The sequence below is a fragment of the Hemibagrus wyckioides genome, linkage group LG18 (assembly GCF_019097595.1).
Source record: "Hemibagrus wyckioides isolate EC202008001 linkage group LG18, SWU_Hwy_1.0, whole genome shotgun sequence".
NCBI lineage: Eukaryota > Metazoa > Chordata > Actinopteri > Siluriformes > Bagridae > Hemibagrus > Hemibagrus wyckioides.
This window is the reverse complement of record NC_080727.1, coordinates 14,029,294-14,048,690: the sequence shown is the minus strand read 5'-3', so window position 1 is coordinate 14,048,690 and position 19,397 is coordinate 14,029,294. Positions and strand designations below refer to the sequence as shown.

General features: G+C 37.5%; 3 protein-coding genes across 3 annotated transcripts; 1 reads left to right on the top strand and 2 right to left on the bottom strand.

Moving 5' to 3' along the window:
• Positions 1 to 1,349: 1,349 nt before the first annotated feature.
• On the bottom strand, positions 1,350 to 6,799 carry ccdc90b (coiled-coil domain containing 90B). The gene is made up of 9 exons (XM_058415446.1): positions 6,382 to 6,799; positions 6,106 to 6,225; positions 4,064 to 4,167; positions 3,883 to 3,984; positions 3,481 to 3,522; positions 3,299 to 3,370; positions 3,149 to 3,202; positions 2,584 to 2,698; positions 1,350 to 1,456 (listed from the first exon to the last, which is right to left on the bottom strand). The coding sequence occupies exons 1-9, from the start codon at positions 6,482 to 6,484 to the stop codon at positions 1,401 to 1,403; spliced, it is 768 nt and encodes a 255-aa protein (XP_058271429.1). The 5' UTR covers positions 6,485 to 6,799; the 3' UTR covers positions 1,350 to 1,400.
• A 401-nt stretch (positions 6,800 to 7,200) lies between these two features.
• Positions 7,201 to 13,060, top strand: alg8 (ALG8 alpha-1,3-glucosyltransferase). The gene is made up of 13 exons (XM_058415441.1): positions 7,201 to 7,384; positions 7,968 to 8,046; positions 8,187 to 8,380; positions 8,506 to 8,612; positions 8,719 to 8,786; positions 9,062 to 9,188; positions 9,943 to 10,046; positions 10,141 to 10,261; positions 11,162 to 11,301; positions 11,853 to 11,992; positions 12,076 to 12,173; positions 12,265 to 12,337; positions 12,675 to 13,060. The coding sequence occupies exons 1-13, from the start codon at positions 7,296 to 7,298 to the stop codon at positions 12,901 to 12,903; spliced, it is 1,569 nt and encodes a 522-aa protein (XP_058271424.1). The 5' UTR covers positions 7,201 to 7,295; the 3' UTR covers positions 12,904 to 13,060.
• An 845-nt stretch (positions 13,061 to 13,905) lies between these two features.
• guca1d (guanylate cyclase activator 1d) lies at positions 13,906 to 19,341 on the bottom strand. The gene is made up of 4 exons (XM_058415448.1): positions 18,298 to 19,341; positions 17,314 to 17,463; positions 15,498 to 15,585; positions 13,906 to 14,790 (listed from the first exon to the last, which is right to left on the bottom strand). Exons 1-4 carry the CDS (start codon positions 18,490 to 18,492, stop codon positions 14,645 to 14,647), a joined length of 579 nt encoding a protein of 192 aa, XP_058271431.1. The 5' UTR covers positions 18,493 to 19,341; the 3' UTR covers positions 13,906 to 14,644.
• Between the last annotated feature and the right edge of the window lie 56 nt (positions 19,342 to 19,397).

The following is a 19,397-nucleotide window of genomic DNA, read 5'->3' as shown; positions in this document are numbered from 1 at the left end:
TTCACCCAGTTCTCCTCTGAATCATTTAGATGTTCACTGGCAAACTTCAGATGAGCCTGTACATGTGCTTTCTTTAGCAGGGGGACCTTGTGGGCGCTACTGGATTTCAGTAGTGCGTTACCAATTGTTTTCTTGGTGACTGTGGTCCCAGCTGCCTTGAGATCATTGACAAAATCCTCCAGTGTAATTCTGGGCTGATTCCTCACCGTTCTCATGATCATTGAAACTCCATGAGGTGAGATCTTGCATGGAGCCCCAGACCAAGATTGACAGTACTTTTGTGTTTCTTCCATTTGGGAATAATCGCACCAACTGTAGTCACCTTCTCACCAAGCTGCTTGGCGATGGTCTTGTAGCTCATTCCAGCCTTGTGTAGGTCTACAGTCTTGTCCCTGACATCCATGGACAGCTCTTTGGTCTTGGCCATGATGGAGAGTTTGGAATCTGATTGATTGCTTCCTTCTGTAGACAGGGTGTCTTTCATACAGGTAATGAGCTGAGATTAAGGGCACTCCCCGAGAGTGCTCCTACTGTAATCTCAGCTCCTTACCTGTATAAAAGACACCTGGGAGCCAGAAATCTTTCTGTTTGATAGGGGATCAAATACTTATTTCACTCATTAAAATGCAAATCAATGTAGAACTTTTCTGAAATGCGTTTTTCTGGATTTTTTTGTTATGTTCAAATACACCTACCATTAAAATTACAGACTGATCATTTCTTTGTCAGTGGGCAAACATACAAAATCAGCAGGGGATCAAATAATTTTTTCCCTCACTGTATGTTCCAGTAGGATTTAGTAGCTTCTGATTTGTTATTAAGGGGTCAAGTTTTCCCAGAATAAACTTATTTAATATAGTTAATTTAGGAATCATAACTGAGACGAGATCTGTTTTTAATGATTAGAGTGACACTTTGCTAGCTTTTTAAATTATGTACGCAAATGTAAAATTAAGAATTACTTTTATACACTTGTACTTTATCCCCTGTTCCATTTCTAATCACTTTGATTGTTGCCTCATTTAATTCCAAGCAATTAAATGTATGGATCAATCCTAATTGTTGCACACATATTCATTACCTATATTTTACCGTTTAGATATTCAATAAAGAATTCCCTGTTAAACTCCAGTCCATGTTAAATGACCAAACAAAATCAAAATGTGTGTTTTATTATTATTTAATAGGCTGGCCTCAGAGAGGTTTCCAGACCAGGAGGATTCAGTGGTTAAAAGCACAAAATAACTCTGAACAAGTTGAATCAAAAACGCTGCTCAGATATTTTAGTGGGGAATGACTGGTGTTGAAGGTGCATCAACACTCATTTATAATATAAAGAGGATATGTTCATTAAAAAAAAAAATGTACATGACCGAATAGAATATAAAAGACAACTTATTTCAATTCCATGAACGATAGACCCCGAGGGCAACTGCCAAACAGGAGAAGATGCACACTGTGGAAAAAGATCAAGAAAGATATTTATATTTTGTGGATTGATAAATTCAGTAATACAGTTGAGGTCACTTGTTTCCATATGGCTTGTAGAATCTGCAAAATATTAATAATTTATTCAAGTATTCTGTCTACTGATAAACATAACTCATATACACTACCACTCAAAAATTGTATAGTTTTCCAAGGAAACACACAAAATTAGTCTTAATAGAAAATATAGCAAAAGAACAGGACATGCTGACATGTCAGAGTTAGAAATAATGATTTTGATGGAAATGTTTTCTTCAAACATTACCTCCATCAAAAAAAAGACACCTTTTGCAGCAATTACAGCCTGGACATTCTAGCTGTCAATTTTTCAAGATAATCTGATGAGATTTCACCCCATGCTTCCTGGAGCATCTCCCAAAAGATGGATGGAGTCTTCCTCCATAGCTGAAATCAAGCTGAAATATGCAAGTGATGTAACTTCTAAAGGGCATTACTAAATGAAATAAGATATTTAAGCAAAATAATAATTTACACTGATCATCCCGCTCACACCCCCTTGGCTCTTAATGTCTTAATCGTGTTGCCTTCTTAAGCATTTTTGCAGCTTTTGTAATAGTAGTTTACGAGTCCATCAATCGTCCTGAAAAGATCTGAAAGTCATACAGGTAAAATACACAAAAGATGCTGGAAAAGCAAAGAATGTGCAGGACCACAAAGTGAAGGATGATTAAGAATGGTGTGCTTTTAACTGCTCATCATCATCAACAGTATCATCCTCCTCCTGGACAACCAACCAACTCATGAGCACCTCTTACAAAATATAAAAGCAATCGTTGATCATTCAGGTAGCACCACACAATATTAAGAATCAAGTGTATATAAACTTTTCAACTGGCTCATTTGTGTTGCAGTTATTATTGTGTCTTGTGGACTATAAGGAAATATCTGTTATGTGAAAACAGCTTATTCAGGGCAGAACTAAATAAACTTACATGCAATCTTTTTTATCATCCTTCTTCCTATTATTTTTTTTTTTATATTATAAACATTTTGCAGATTCTGCAAGGCGCAGGTAAACTTATGATTTCAATTGTACATAAGGCAAAATGACTTAAGCGTCTAATCTCAGTGTACCTGCGAGATATCGGATCGTCTGGAGCTTCAGTGATTCTAGGAGTGTTTTCAGTGAAGCCACTTCGATGTCTATTTTCTTGGTGGTTTCAATTGCACTAGTTTCGATTTCAGCGTTCTAAACATTAGAAAAAAGACAGATTTGAACCGAAATATATCTGATTTCTTACATTTTATGAACAGCTGTTTTTAAAAAATATTTTTATGGAATTTTCAATATACATATAGAAAACATTTAAAAAAAAAAAAAAAAAACCCAGCCCTTATCAACAAAACCCTAGAGCAGTGCTCATGCTGTCCATTAAATCCGATAAGAATTACAGATGTTAAAAAATAAATAAAATAAAAATAAAAATAAGGGAGAGATGGTTCAATAATAATTATCTAAAGTGGTTAACAATCAATGAAAGGGCGCCACATCTTAAAGTACTCTTAATGAGTACCTAATCTTTTCAAGGTAGAGACAAGACGTCATTTCTCTAATCCAAGTGAATATGTGTGGATTGGTGGGGATCCTTCCATTTTAATAGGATGGCTCTAGGTGCCAACAGAGAAGAAAAAAGCCTACCTTTTTATGAAACTCAGAGCTGACCTCCATCAGTTTTTTCTCTTGCTCTGTAAACTGAGGCATTTGAAATGGAATCATATTTGATGTATAAATATAGTCTCTAATTATGCTTTTTACAAACCAGGACACATGAGCAAGATGTTGACTTACCATGTCAGTTACTCGACTTCGCTCAAGATTAATATCCAACTTTGTGTCTGCTCTGATTTTTTGACTTTCCTCCTTCAATCGAAAGACACAATGTTAAACATCAACGTAACTTTAATAATGGTTGGGAAAAATATCTGGCTGAAAACTCCACTATTCATTCTGGAAGAAAAGCCTTTACTCACAAGCAACCTGTTCTTGATCTGTTCAAGTTCAGTCTGCATTTTCTAAACAGAAAGGTTTAAAAGTTGAAATAATAAAACAAAACAAAAACCTTTCCATGAATCAAAAACACAACTCATTATCCAAGGCATCATTTCAAGACAAATTTTAGACAAGGCTAAAAACTAAGGCAAGTCTATAGCTAACAGTTTAGGGGAAAAAAAGCCCAACGCAAAGGGAGAACTTTTCACACACGACAATATTTTGTCTGTTTGTTCTTCTATATAATTCTTTTGAAAATACGCTGCAGCATCAGCGTCTAAAACTCGACAACCGCTTCATTCAAGTTCATATAAAGCTGTATATATCATATAAAGCTGTATATGTCACTGTGTACATAATGATTTTGTTTACAAGAAACCTACAGCATTTTCCGATCTCAAGTTGGCAAATTCACTTTTCTCCAGAATAACCATGTCCTTCCTAATGGAATCCAGATGAGCCATAATTTGCTGGAGAACAATTTCCTGCAACAGAAGCACCAGTGAAGTAAATCCACACTGTAATTTGTGTACGTTTACATCGTTTTCTTGTTGGATTCTTTACCTGATGCGCTCCTGTTACCATGTCCCTGTACACAATGTCCATGTTGGCTGTTGTGAGAGTGACCAGTGCACTGACGATCAACTCTGCCTGCTTCTTTTCGAACCCTGCACAAAATGGAGCTAGTAGTGTTAAACAACATAAATATGACATACAGGATCCTCAAAACTCTCCTTATTTTTGTATAAATTCAACAAAAATCATAAAAAAGACCATTCAACATTGTATCAGCACATGCTAGAGGGGTTCTCAATAAAAGTCCAAACGATTCGACTTTAATATTATTGCTTCAACAGAAGCTTGAGTTCATCATACCAAGATACCCAATAAAACAGATGCCAGACAGACTGTAGAAAGTCCGGAGTTTAATCTAATTTCAGGCAGGAAAAAACAGTACAAAAACATTTGTCCATGCCCATGGTACACTTATTAAGGGTTCTAAGGTTTGTCTCTATGGAGGAATCATCAAAGGTTTGTGGGAAGTGGTAGCTCAGTGGTTAAGGTGCTGGAAGCCTGTGAGTTTAAATCCCAGCACCACCAAGCTGCCAATGCTGGGCCCTTAAGCAAAGGCCTTAACCCTGTACTGCTCTGCTGTATAAATAAGATAAATCTAAGTTGCTCTGGATAAGGGTGTATGCCAAATGCTGGAAATGTTTAATACAAAACCCTACAACAGACGGTTTTCCTATAAGACAGGGGTAAAATAGAACCAAAACTCATTACTAAAAACGCTCCACATTACCTATGAATGCCCTGGATATTTGCCTGCAATTATTACTGCCCATAAGGGTCACCCCAGACAGAAAAATACATAGCTTCTTACTTTTTCCATCCGGGTCACATGGAACCTGGAATCTATCCAGAGGACTTGGGGTACCAGGCAAAGGAGACCCTGGAGAGGGTCTCCACACGCAAAGGAAGAACATGCAAACTCCACACACATATTACAGAGGCAGAATCGAGCCCCCAACCCTGGCGATGCAGGGAAAACATGCTACCCACTGAGCCACCATACCACCCCACCCCCTTCAACAGATATTTTACTATTAAATTATTCTTTTTTCCACTGTAGCACAATGGTGCAACGAGCAGCACTGCTTGTCTCATAACTCCAGGGTCTTCAGTTTGATCCTGAGCTCAGGTTATTATCCGTGTGGAGTTTTGCATGTTCTTCTCATGTCCATGTGAGGGATCTTCTGGGTTCTCCGGTTTCCACCCACCTCATGCAAATAACTTTAAATCACCCCTAGGTGGGAGTAACCCTGATGTCCCAGGGTCCCAGGATGGGCTCCAGGTTTAATGCAACTCTGACCAGGATAAGTGTCACTGAAGATGAATGAATGATTTTGTTCAGCAAATGAAATGAAAGAAAAAGTTTTGACATTTTGTATTTTTATCTTCCTTAAAAGAGGTCCTGACCTCAACCTGACAGAACACCTTTGGGATGAATTAGTGCAAAGACAGCGAGCCAGGCCTTCTCGTCCAACATCAGTGCCTGACCTCACAAATGAGGTTCTAGTGGAATGATCAAACAATCCCATAAACACACTTCTAAACATTGTGGAAAGCTTTCCCAGAAGATTTAAAGCTGTTACAGCTGCAAAGCGTGGGCCAAGTTCATATTACATTCATGTGCATGTAAAGGCAGACGTCCCAGTTTTGGTCTCCGCTCTAATTCATCCCAAAGGTGTTCTATCAGGTTGAGGTCAGGACTCTGTGCAGGTCAGTCAAGTTCCTCCACACCAAACTCACTCATCCATGTCTTTATGGACCTTGCTTTGTGCACTGGTGTGCAGTCATGTTGGAACAGGAAGGGGTCATCCCCAAAAAGTTCCCGCAAAGTTAGGAGCATGGAATTGTCCAAAATGTCTTGGTATGCTGAAGCATTAAGAGTTCCTTTCACTGAAACTAAAGGGTCAAGCCCAAGTCCTGAATTCAATGATTTGGAGGGGTGTCCCAAAACATTTGGCAATATAGTGTATTTTGGGTCAAATTCATGTATCTAACCATTTACAGGGTTCACAAACTTTTTAGCACCAGTGTACCGTTTAATTCCAGCTCTTTGACAAGAGCATGACTGTCGAAGGTCAGTTTTCTTTGTTCCAGTGGAGTCAGCTCCACTTTCCGGACATCATACGTCCTTCTACTGTCAGTCACGTGGAACCCTGAATACAAATATACAACCAGCTCAAACAACTGTACATATTACAAACTGTAATATAATATCAGTTATGCAATAAACAAACAAACAAACAAACAAACAAATAAATAAATAACGTAACATAAAAAAGAAAAAATGGGTTGAAAACCATTTACAGTACCTCTAGCAGAGAGACAGGATGTCGGCATGACTCTCTGTAGAGATCCGACTTGCTGTCTGATCTGAACAGCACAGTATCTGCGCAGAAGCGATCCCAAATACATGATTCTAAACTATTTATCCGATTATTTAGGGTTTTAAAACAGTAACTATAATTACACTTGTATGCTCGTCAACATGGCACTGACATTACATTTGAGGTAGTGCTGAATGACCTAACGCAAGGAAATGAATAGACCAAAAATAATGGGTTAAAACGCAAATATCTAACAATCTGTCACTCTTTCTAAAAGATACTAGAAGCCAAAGTTGAAACACATCAGCCTAATCTTTATAACACCACTTTATATCGGTTCCATCCTAAATCACTCTAAACTTCCTACATACTCTAAGAGCAACGTTTCGTTAGGGCCAAGAATCGATTCCAGTCAGAAGAATCGACTCTCCGATCCTTTGCATTGGGTAATAAGGAGTCGATTCCAAAGCTTTGACTTGTCACTACTCGAAGCCGTATCGGAAACACGATTTGTACTGCGCATGCGCGGAAATGCATCTACTACTCGTCTGAAACGATTTATGGCAGTTTATTTATACGGCATGTATTTATAATACTGTTATAACACTACTAATCATATAATGTTATAACGCGTTGTTTCGCGCATGTTTGCATGTTTGGCTCGAGTAGTGAGTGACACGACCACCTGATTTGCTTTAGAATCTTGAATCGGATTTGGAGTTGAATGTTTCGAATCCGACACCCTTCTGCACCCTGTTCAGTGCACTTCGTATTCAGTTGGAAGGCATTTGGGATGGAGCCATTATTTCTTATGACTTTCGTCATACTTCCGGAAACAAGCGTTTTAGCGTGAGGTGTATTTTTAAATAAAGTAAACTTTATTGATTCAGTGAGCTGTCATGGCGGCGTCCACAAGCCAGGGATGGAGCTGGTTTGTCGCCTTGGCTCTTGGAGTTTCTTTTCTGAAATGTCTGCTGATCAATGCATAGTGAGTGAACAGTTTAACCTGCAACACTGAGTTTCGACATGTCTCAGGGTCTGATCGCTGATCAGTGATTTAACAAAACCAAAAAAAAGGGTTTCTTGTTGCTCTATTTGTACGAAGATATATTTTTAAAAAGGGTCTTGTTCTAACAACCAGCCAGTTGTTATAATAACACCTAGACTTAATCACTCTCTAGGGCTGAAGGAAATGTCAATATGACATTAGGATATTAGCTTCATTTTAATGATGTAAATGAAATTTGAATGAAGTATTGCCAAAACTCCACTGATAATCACTGTGAAGAGTAACTAGTTACATCTTGTACAACTATTTCAGTACTAATCGTTTTATTTCTGTGATTAAAAAATCCAGCTTTATCTAAACTTACCAGCTATCAAAACCAGTTTGACCACCACACCCACTGTTTTAGCAGCTGGTAACTGCTCAGGAAATGTAAACCTTGTCCTCCACTTACCCAACAACGTATTTAACTGATTCATAGATATAATAGCTTTCTTGTGACATTTTAGGATTTTTATTTCTATCTATAGCTATTTGTAATTTGCGTAAACGGCTTCTTTTCCAGTCACTCTACAGATTTCGAAGTCCACCGGAACTGGCTGGCTATCACTCACTCTCTGCCTGTGTCAAAGTGGTATTATGAGGTCACAATAAATAATTACAGATATTCTCATATTGTTGATGCCTTTGAATTATCCTTAAGTAATTACTGTCAACCTTTTTACGTCGGCACAATCAACTAAGAGGTTGAAAGTTTTTCATTTTGTTGCCTTAATGTTTTCAGGCCACATCTGAGTGGACACTGGATTATCCTCCCCTGTTTGCATGGTTTGAATTTGGACTGTCACACATCGCCAAATACTTCGATGCGAAGATGCTGGTTGTTGAGAATCTGAATTATGCCAGTCCTGCCACTGTGCTGTTCCAGAGACTTTCTGTCATTATCAGTGATGTAGTCTTCATTTATGCAGTTAGAGAGTACGTTTGTGTTGAGTACAATCATGTCTTACTCGCACCACATTGACCCAGTAAACTAAATACCTTTGGCATTATTCTGAACTGGTGTATACTGTTCAGTTGTTTATATTTTGTGCTGTTTTTAGATGTTGTAAATGTTCATGGGAAGACAAACGAAAGGACCTGATGACAAAGCCGTCTTTCATCCTGGCCACGTTGCTGCTGTGGAACTGTGGACTTCTCATCGTTGATCGTATCCTTATTAAACTGACACACTGACTTACTCATAAATATGAAATAACCCAATAGTGTTTCTCTGCTCAAGTCGGTGTGTTAAATCCTTAACTAACATCATGTAGACATTCATTTCCAGTACAATGGCTTCCTCTTTGGAATTCTTCTGCTGTCAGTTGCACGACATCTTCAGGTGTGAATGATTCTTTTCTCTCTCTTCAATTTTTTCGTCATTATTTTTTTTTATATCTACATATTCATAATTATATTCATATCACATGCTTTTATTTAAAACAACTAACAGTTTAGGATGACTGCAAGCAAAAAAAAACAAGGCTGTTCAATATCAAAATCATTATATGAAATACTTAAAAATAGCAAATGTATTTAAAAATACTCTCAAATGTTTGTCTTCTCTGTCTCTCTCTTTCTCTCTCTCTCTCTCTCTCTCTGCTTGTGTTTAAACAGAACAGACACTTCGAGGGAGCCCTACTATTTGCCATCCTGCTAAACATGAAGCACATATACCTGTACATCGCTCCTGCCTATGGAATCTTCCTGCTCAGGTGTTTCTGCTTCACAGAGAATAATGCAGGTATGGATTTTTAAAAACATCTGGGTGCCCTGTTACATTTATGGAGTACATTATGAAGTGTGGTTTGAGTAATAAGAATTAGATATTTCTTCTCAGACTTTCACATGTTAGTTTGGACAAACAGAATTTGTATGTTCTCTCGATGCTTCAGAGGTTTCCTCTGGGTTCTCTGGTCTCCTTCCCCAGTCCAAAAACATAGTGTGTGAGAGTGTGTGTGTGTGATTGGGCCCTGTGATGGATTGGCATCACGTCCAAGGTGTCCACCAGGAATAGGCTCCAGGTTCCCAGTGACCATGTGTAGAATATGTGGCACAGAAAATGGATGCATGGAGGTTCGATTAGACCTGCAATTATCAGTCCAGCATTTAAATAAAATAGCAGAACACCCTGCAGTGTTTTATCCCTTTTAAACCACAGCAATTTACCAACATATACCATTTTTATTTATTAAAATGACATCATACTATAATAATAATGTTTCATGTGGAACATTCATGAAACATGTTCCAAAACCCCAAACATTTATCAATTAAACATTATTTTACATATGTTAAACAGAATCCATAACCTTTTAGCAATCTCATTAATTGTTGTATGTGAATAAATAATTACAAGAAATTGTGTTATAAAACATTTAAATAAATACCATGAAATTTCCAGTTTTTGCATGAAGTCCACTTTTTCATGGAACAAAACTACATGCAATCTAAAGAATAATAAAATCCTCCTAACACGACTCTTGTATTCTCTTTAGATGGCTCAGTGAGGTGGAGGAGTTTCAGCCTTTTCCGCCTAGTAGCTCTTGGGTTTATTGTTCTGTCCACTTTTGCTGTGTCTTTTGGACCCTTTATCATACTGGTATGTATCTTGTTTGATTCTCTCTTTGATAAAAAGCTCTCTGTCTGATTGTCGAAACAATATTATTGATTTTTTTTCTCTCCTATTTCTAAAGGGTCAAATGCCACAAGTCCTTTCCAGACTCTTCCCTTTCAAGCGTGGGTTATGTCATGCCTACTGGGCTCCTAATATCTGGGCACTGTACAACATTGCAGACAAAGCTCTATCTGTCCTTGGTAAGAAAACTATATGTACTGTATGTATAACATTCTGCTTGTTAGGAATAAAACTTGGGAATGTGCTGTTATAGGAAGATAGTCAACAATGGTGTAATGGTGGAGTAATGCATCCTGAACCAAAGCACAATGACTGTAACCACACCAAACCTGGACGATTTTCCTATAACACATCCTGTCAATACAGTGCTTTATTCCTTTTATACCTCAGAAATTTGTGAGTGAGTCATTTTTTATTTATTAAATTAATCCTTTCATTAACCCTGTCATCTGTAGATGTGAGTTCAAAACCCAGAAGTGCCAAGAGACTAAATTAGCCATGCTATCTGGATGGGAAGTACATACTCTCTCTCTCCCCCCTATCAATCAGTTAAATTGAATTGAATTCAGTTTTATTTGTATAGCACATTAGACACTGTCACAAAGCTTTGCAGCTTTACAGAAATATATAAATTCAGGATATAAATGATAAAATTGAAATGTATCCCTCAGTAAGCCAGAGGTGACGGTGGCAAAGCAAAACTCCCAGAGGCAATATTAGGAAAGGAGAGGAATAATAGTAACCCTAGCTAATCCGAGGTGTCTGTGAGCTCATCTGTGTGGAAGGAGGCAGTTATCACTGTTATCATCCGAGTCTGTACGTGTTACGCTGCCTTGTGGCAGAGCATGAGCAGCAGCTGGAAAACATGTGGTTTAGTATCTCAGAGGAAGGTCTTGTAAACCCTCACCTTCTCCAGTTTAAAGCTGTTGTATGATGGAGAGAGCTGGTTGGAGGGTGGGAAATGGCAGGTGAGCAACATGGTGAGATGAAAAAGTTCAAGAAAACGGATCTGCTCATATTTGAGAATTCGACAATGATTTAACAGTAAAACTCAGCCTAACACATATTGCTTATTTTAGGTGTCAAATTCAAACTGCTTGACCAGAACAAACTACCCAAAGCCTCGATGACTGGAGGTTTGGTTCAGGAATTTCAACACTCCGTTCTTCCACCCGTGTCTCCTCTAGTGACGCTTGTTTGTACTTTACTGTCAATCCTGGTGAGTGTTTTGGCTGTGCACTTTCATTAAATAACAGTGGTGGTGGTGGTGTGATTTAAAATAACTTGATAAGGTACTACAACACTGTCTTAGCTTTTGGATAACAAAACCTCATTAAGCCTTCCGCTTAATGTTTTCCACTAATGTGAAACTTGGAAAAAGAAGAAGTAAAAGTGTGCATTCTTGAGGAATAGTTATCATTTAAATATTAAAAATGTTTTCAATATATTTTGATTACATACTAAGTTATATTAGCTTTCTTTATACAACAGAAATAAATGTAATTAAAAATACCTGCACATTTATGTTTTTAAGAATTTTAAGAATCATCAGTTCATCTTTGAATTGCTATATTAATTATACACAGAAACCAGAATTCCTATTGATCTTAAATGAATTGAATGAGCCGTGTTGTACTTGTTAAAAGAGTAGTTTAACCCTAGAAATCAAATCCTTTCAAATTCTTGTCCACACCCCCTGCATCATGCTAATCAGAAGATTCTAGAAAGTTTTGCCTGCAATATTTCCCCCCCTTTTTTCCCTGCGTATAGCCTGTCGTGTTCATTACATGGCAAAGACCTACCGGAGCCCGTGGATTCCTGCGCTGCATGATCATTTGTGCCCTGGGATCTTTCATGTTTGGTTGGCATGTCCATGAGAAAGCCATTTTAATGGCAATACTTCCTCTAAGGTAATATTCTACTTTACAATTTTAGAACAGAAACTGAACTTTATTTCGTTGCTCGTACATTTTTTTGGTCTGTTTCTCTCCAGCTTGTTAGCGGTAGAGAGTAAGGAAGATGCTCGAACCTTTCTGATCCTCAGCACTACAGGCCATTTCTCCCTCTTTCCGCTAATCTTTACGACTCCAGGTATGGACACATTTCTGCATCATGCTGTCAGCTTCAACATTACCGAAGTCTAGTTATTTTTATGAACATATCCTCTTTTTTTCCCATGCAGAGCTGCCTATCAAAATACTATTTATGCTGATGTTTACGGTCTTCAGTTTTACCGCATTCCAGAAGCTTTTCAGGTCAGTTCAAGATATTTTTTAAGACAATACATTCGGCTTAAATTCTGATCAGTAACTGTGGGATTAGGCTTACTGTAGCACACGCTACAAATATGCATATGTTACAATTAAGTTGGCACAAAAATATACATGTCTCTGAGGAATAATCAAAATTTCCAAAAGTGCTGATATTTTTTTGTTTAAATGACTATGTGCTCTAACCATCTCCTCCAAAAGTATTGGAGGAGTAGGAAGATTATATGTATGTAATTATATAAAATTTTTCCTTTGTGTTAATCATGTTAAAGGCGCAGTACCTCTGACTCATTAGACCTGTTATTTTTCATTTTTCTTGCAGTAAAGCTGGCTGGTTGGTGAACTCCATGGAAGCTGTGTATCTCCTGGGCCTGGTTCCTCTGGAGCTCATCTGTGAGATTGTTTACCCACTGACTAGCTGGCAGCAGACGCTTCCCTTCATCCCTCTGCTCCTCACCTCTGTCTACTGTGCCCTGGGTGTGGTCTACTGCTTCATCAGACTCTACCTATCAGTGTTCACTTCTCCCTGCAGCAAAGTGAAAACCCAGTAATGCAGGAACAAAGTAGAAACACTACACTCAAATTACCTTTCGTTTACAATGAAATGTTACTTTGGACCCATAAAACTACTTTTTTTTTTTTTTTGATGGGGTGTCTATCACTTTGTATAAGTACTTTTATTTTGGTACGCAATCATTTTCTACTGAATGTGATATTTTAATTAAAGAACTAATACTTTCACGTTTCCATCAATTTTTTTCTTGGCTTTAATGTAATACAGTAATATTGTAGTCCAGGAGCATAAAATACAACACTCATATCTTTCCATATTTTATTCCTAATAAGGCAAAGACGCAACTTTTTCTTGAAAGTGGATACAAAAGTATTTCCTTCTGTGTTTTAAAGCATGAGATGAAATGTGTATGTGTATTATAATGTGTCTCTCAAAGATTACAGTTGAAGGGAAGCCCGTTTTTCATGATCCAACATTACATTAATAGAAATTTTTTTTACATAGTTTAATGAAATAAAATGGCAAATCGAGATGGGTTAGATTATAGCAAAACTAAGAGGAATGGCTGTATTTTGCCGTCCTTTCCCATGGATATTTTTTTGCTTTAATTGAAGACTGTGGGATGCAACACAGAACTACTAGATCATACTGTGAGCTCTAGGTCATAATCATAATAACACTTTTATCATGTTTAGTAATAATTCGGAAAGGATCGATGATTACGAATTCATGGTAATAGGAATGATGCAATATATAAGAAACTAGGTAGCATTTATTTATATGAACTCCTGGAAAATTACACTGAGGTCCTGACACATGCCCCAGATATCTGTGATTGGACAGTGGTTGCATTTCAGATTGCATTTCAGTGTGGCACAATAGCAGCACATGGGGAGTTACATTCATTTCTGATGCAAAATAGTGATTTTGCTTTTCAGAGTAGCACTTTGTCTTCATCTAACACACAAAAAGCAATACTTTCTGTGTATCCTATGTCACACTGCCCTCCACTAGACCTCTTCCCCTAACTGCTTTTCTGTATGATCCATGTCCATCATTTTTGTACTAACATATAGAGATATATACTAAGATATAATTGACTGTACTGTAACAAAACCAATGGATTTTCTATTCTCTCTATGAAAAAGTATAAATTCTTAATATAAACGTAAGTTTGAATTAGTGCACTTGCTGTCTCCACAGACTTTTCACAGCTAAGCCTTTCCTTATAAAGCAACATGTTGCCAGTCACTGCTTTGCCAAGTTCTGTCATGTCACTCTCAGTGTTTTGAGCCCCTTAAAGCATTAAAAGATCAGTCTACCTTTCCATTGCTTCTCTTCAGTCAAATACCCGAGGAAGCTCCTCCAGTTTATGCATCTGAGCTGCATAAACATTTTTTTTTCTTCTGAAGAATAGTATATGAAGTCTGCATGTTTTGGACAGCTAGCTTCTGGTCTAGCTAGTTACAGTAGCTGGCTGGCTTAAAGTTACACTTTGGCTCATCAGAAATCTCAAGATGCATGAAAGAAGAAAGGAAGAAACTATTTTAGCTGATGTTAGTGGTTGAATCTTCTGGGTTTTATCATTTTGTTTTTACGCGTGATTTAGCTTTTACTGTTCTTAGAGTTATTGTTCAATACAATGAAGTTTGCTGAGCATTATCATCATTATGCTGGTGTTCCAGTACCATTGCTGTGCTGTAGTGCCTTGTGCTGTCAATGAGGTTTTTAAAGTGTCAGTGAACCTCTCCAGAATGAAATTGATCTTAAGTTCCCGTCTAGCCTTGTTCGCCGTTGCCTGGTTTCTGTCGTCCTTCAACGATAATCTCTAGCACTGGTGTCAGGTCCATTATTTTCTTTAGCATCTCCATTATATCTGGGTGCCCTCTGGCTCCTTCAATGAATTCCTCAAGTGTTAATTCACCTTTAGTGGAAAAACAAATGGTGCAAAAAGGAGCATTTAGTCCAGCTGACAAAAACAAACTGAATACTGTTCAATATACAGTCTGTCAGAAGAAGGCATGACTGACCCAAAACCAAAAAAAAAAAAAAAAATCCAAAGAAAGGAACCAAAAGCAGAACATTAACGACTGATCATATGAAAAAAATAGAAACAACACTAGCAGGCGTTCTTGTTATAGGAAGATAAGAACAACAGGGTGATATAATGTGGCCCAGGACGAAGAGGAGTTACTGTTGTCACATTTAATTCATTAACCACAGCAATCTGCCAAGCAAATTGGGAAAGGCCTGCTTTCTGCGAGATATTCCTTTGCCAAAAACCCTAAATCTGCAGCTGTAATTCTGACTCTGCAGACTCAAGGTAAAGAAAACTTTAGTATTATACTTTTGTTTCGTTAAATAATGATTTTTTAAAAAAAATATAGAATCAAATATAATTTTGAGATACTTTGTCAAACTGTCAGGTGCTGTTATAGAAAAAAAAATAAAGAATCACCTCCTGACCAATCAGAATCAAGCACGAAAAGTGCCTTGCCAAAATCATCTTCAAGAGTTTATTGATTAATTAAGATAAATTAAATGTAATGCAGTCTATAAACTTAGTTAATAAAAGCTTTAATTAATTGCAAGCAATTTAATGTAAAAAAAAAAAAGTGTAGTGATGTTTACCTTCTCCACTGACATCAATTTTTTCAAATATAAGTGCTACTATCTCTTCTGGTACAATGCTCCGGTTTTGTGTGATGTCCTGTATGGCCTGTAATAATGAAAAATAAAAAGTAGATAAAATGGCTTGTTATCATCTGGTTGAGAAGACTTGCAGGTGGGTTATTGGAACTTTCCGTCTCTCTGTTCGTCTGTCCTTTAAACTATCACCTCTTGGCCCTGCTGACAGAATCACATCTGTCACGTTTAAGTGGTTTCTAAATAGGAAGCTGTTTTGGTATCATGTATAGACCAGTATTGGCCTTAAATGCTGGACTGCTCTGAACTCTAACATATTTACATAAAAAATCATTTTTATGATCCAATCCATTAACATATTTTATACAATTACCTGTGAGAAAAAATAGATTCTTAGTTGCATCTTGTTTCTCTCTCTCTCTCTCTCTCTCTCTCTCTCTCTCTTTTATAGCTTTTGTGTTAGGTTTCCAATATGACAGCAAAAATATTTTTGCTGACTTATCCTGTATCATTCTTAGGTATGTCCAATTAAATGCTCTCTAGTGTGAACAGAAATCCAGAAAAAAAGCAAACCAAAAAACAGTTAAAATACAAGGCTCCTGACTGGAACAACATCATGAGCTCAAATCCTGATGATGCTACAGCCATCCATGGTGGGGAGCCCAAGAGAATTAAACCTGAGAGTAATGCCATGCCCTCAGGGAAGGATTCATTATGTCTGTCAGCTCATGCATGCATAAATAAATGGATTGTTACACCACCCTGTGACGCTGCATAAGCAGCTCATGATAAGGAAGCAGCAGGCTGACTTCCTGTACTCTTGAGGAAGTGCAAGATAGCCTTCGTGCTTTCTGATTGGTAGCTGTTTTACGATAAGAAAGAGCTGAATGAAGGGTGGGAACTGACCATGACCATGACAATATTAATAACAATAAAGGTTCATTAAAAATACAGTGTAAAGCAGTGAGCAACTGAGCAGTGAAATTGAAATGAAGTTGTAGGTTAGCGTGTGCTTTATATGTACAAAATATTTCAGATTTAAAGGTTTGGACAAACTCAAAGCTGTCCCATAACTATAAAAATGACTTTGTAAGTACATTTTGAGAGTTTGAGATCAAATTGAATAGGACAAATGACATGCCAAGATCAGATATTGTGGGAATACAAAAGAATATACAAAATCATATTTCACATCCCGTCTGGAGTCAGAGGGAAAATGATTTTCTGTGGTTCATGGTAAACAGAGAAACCCTCAGAGCTTCCACATAATTTAGAAAAGGCAAAATGATGACTTAGGTCAACTGTACTTTTTATTGCTAAAGATTTGTACACTCAAGATGCACTGGGAATCATTTTCAATTTGCATCAGTCACTGCATCAAAACCCTCTGATGTTTAGGCTTCTGTGAGGATGTTAGGAGATTTGTTGCTGGTATGAAAAAATTAGCACACATCGGCTTAGTCATTTAAATAAAAAGAAAATTAACTTGTTATTAAGTCCTGGATTGGATACATATCCTGTACACAACAGTGCGGCTCTAATGAAAATGCATGATGTTCTTTTAATCTCTTCACTCTGATATTAGACTGCCTACAATCTTAACTCCAGAGCAAAGAATCTTTGAAATCAAGGTTTATGCGGCTGGTTCTCATAAATATAACTTTCTGTTGTTGTCGTTATTATGCATAATATCATATCAGTGTCATAATTACTCAATCTCATGTATTTAGTTTTTATTTTTCCCCAGAACTTTAACTTTAATACGCATATATATAACATGGGATTGTTTTATCCAGCATACCGTGAATATTGTCTCCAGTTCCTCTTTGTCTATTTTTCCATTGCCGTCCTGGTCGAAGAGTTTAAAATACCATTTTAATTTCTGGTTGATTTCACCTTTAAGCATCAGACTGATTGCAGCGATGTATTCCACAAAGTCTATGTATCCATCCTGAACAGAAAAACATGATGTCAGCTGGATTCAGTTCTCTGAGGCAGGTATTAAGAGCATCTACAGGCACTGTATTAATGTGATCATTATCAGACCTATTCAAGCGATCACGCAAAGGATACGGCCAACTTTAAACTGGATTAAATCCGGTATCAGAGATTAAATAAACACACCCAGATTTTAATTAGTAATCAGATTATTCAAAGCATGTATACTTTCAATGTGGTCTCTTTTACATCCAAATAAGTGCTTTAACAAGTTAAACATAACATTTGTATGTTGCATTACATTACATTACATTACCTTGTGTGCAATTTTGTATAAAAGCAACTGCATACATATTTAAATAAGGCAAGGCCCTGTGATAAAATTGTAACAGATTTATTGTTTAACACATTCTCATTCAGGATGATACAAAGCAACTGCAAAGGTGATTATACATATAGTATTTTTAGTATGATCATTGATACATGTAGAGTCAGTGAAGAGTTTTAAGATTATTGTGTGCATCTTATAAGCAAAATCATATTTCGCTGTATCATGCAATAATTTCAGCTTTAGACCTGTTTGGACTGAATTGGGTTTAAACAGGTTATGAAATTATTATTATATTTTATTCCTGTCAGAATCTGCCATGTCAGCATTTTTCAGACAGCACATTCTGGAAAGACTATTCCATAAAAGAAACCTGTATATAACCCCGTTTAAACTGACGCCAAGTAAATAATGGCTGTGGCTTAGGTGACACGGCCAGTGTCACAGACAGCAAAAACTCAACCAAGCTCTACATTTGACGTGATGGTACATTATAGGTTTCTCATATTCTGTCCTCACCCCATCCATGTCAAATGTGTGGAAGACCTGGTCCACATAACCGTTAGCATCCTCAGGCATCCCCTGCAGCCCGAGGATGGACTTCAGCTCAAAGAGTGTGATCAAGCCTGATGGAGACTCCTTCATGAACTTGTTGTACCAGTGGTGCATGTCCTCGGCCAGGATGTCGTCCAGGGTGGCGTGGTTGTTGCCCATGTCTGAGGAAATTCTTCGTGCCACACCTTCTTCAGGTTCGCACTCCGGGTCTCCAGCTAGGCATTTAACATGCCTCCTGTAGCCCGTGGCTCTTTTAGCACTGCTGACCAGTCGCACACTGAGCTCAAGACAGGGTTTCTAAACCTCTTATGTTGGTGTCATACTAAAGGGGTGATCACTTGAAATAACCTGTAATAGGATAATGGCGGCTTCGAACAGAGTGTATTTTTACGAGGAGGAACTGGCACAGAAAAAGAGAATGCTTATGTAAGATATCCTGACCTCACCTCCATGCTCAGAATCAGCTACGTTTGTCTTGGCAATGAAGCTTTAAAATTTGAAATAGATAAAACATTGCTATATTAAGTACCCTTATGCACTTATACTCACCGTCCACTATTTTAGGAACACCTTTACACCTACACATTAATGCAGTTATCTAATTAGCCAGTCGAGTGAAATGCATAAAAATCATAAATGTACATGCAGGTCAAAAGCTTCAGTTAATGTTCACATCAAACATCAGAATGAGGGAAAAGTGTGATGTCTGTGACTTTAACCGTGGCAGGGTTATTGGTACCAGAAGGGCTGGTTTGATTATTTGAGAAACTGCTGATCTCCTGGGAATTTCAAGCACAACAGATTTGAGCTGATAAGAAGTGTATAGTATCTGAAATAATCAGTCTATACATCCCTGGTGAACAGAAAGCATCTCAGCATGCACAACAAAACAACAACCACATCAGATTCCACTCCTGACAGCCAAGAACAGGAATCTGAGGCTATCATGGGCACAGACTCACCCAAACTGGACAGTTTAGAAAAATACCAGTTGATTTTGCCCGGTTTCAATGACCCTGTGCTCATCATAGCCTCAGATTCTCAGTAGTGTTATAATCAAGATG

Excerpts from the sequence above, each read along its gene's own strand:
- ccdc90b (XM_058415446.1), bottom strand. The coding sequence starts at position 6,484 with ATGTATTTGGGATCGCTTCTGCGCAGATACTGTGCTGTTCAGATCAGA. Across the intron at positions 4,168-6,105 it reads CAAAGAGCTGGAATTAAACG|GGTTCGAAAAGAAGCAGGCA; the intron begins GTACACTGGTGC and ends CATTTTGTGCAG. Across the intron at positions 3,203-3,298 it reads GAAGTCGAGTAACTGACATG|TTTACAGAGCAAGAGAAAAA; the intron begins GTAAGTCAACAT and ends CAAATGCCTCAG.
- alg8 (XM_058415441.1), top strand. The coding sequence starts at position 7,296 with ATGGCGGCGTCCACAAGCCAGGGATGGAGCTGGTTTGTCGCCTTGGCT. Across the intron at positions 8,613-8,718 it reads TGGACTTCTCATCGTTGATC|ACATTCATTTCCAGTACAAT; the intron begins GTATCCTTATTA and ends AACATCATGTAG. Across the intron at positions 9,189-9,942 it reads CTTCACAGAGAATAATGCAG|ATGGCTCAGTGAGGTGGAGG; the intron begins GTATGGATTTTT and ends TATTCTCTTTAG.
- guca1d (XM_058415448.1), bottom strand. The coding sequence starts at position 18,492 with ATGGGCAACAACCACGCCACCCTGGACGACATCCTGGCCGAGGACATG. Across the intron at positions 15,586-17,313 it reads AACTGGAGACAATATTCACG|GCCATACAGGACATCACACA; the intron begins GTATGCTGGATA and ends TCATTATTACAG. Across the intron at positions 14,791-15,497 it reads AATTGATGTCAGTGGAGAAG|GTGAATTAACACTTGAGGAA; the intron begins GTAAACATCACT and ends TTTCCACTAAAG.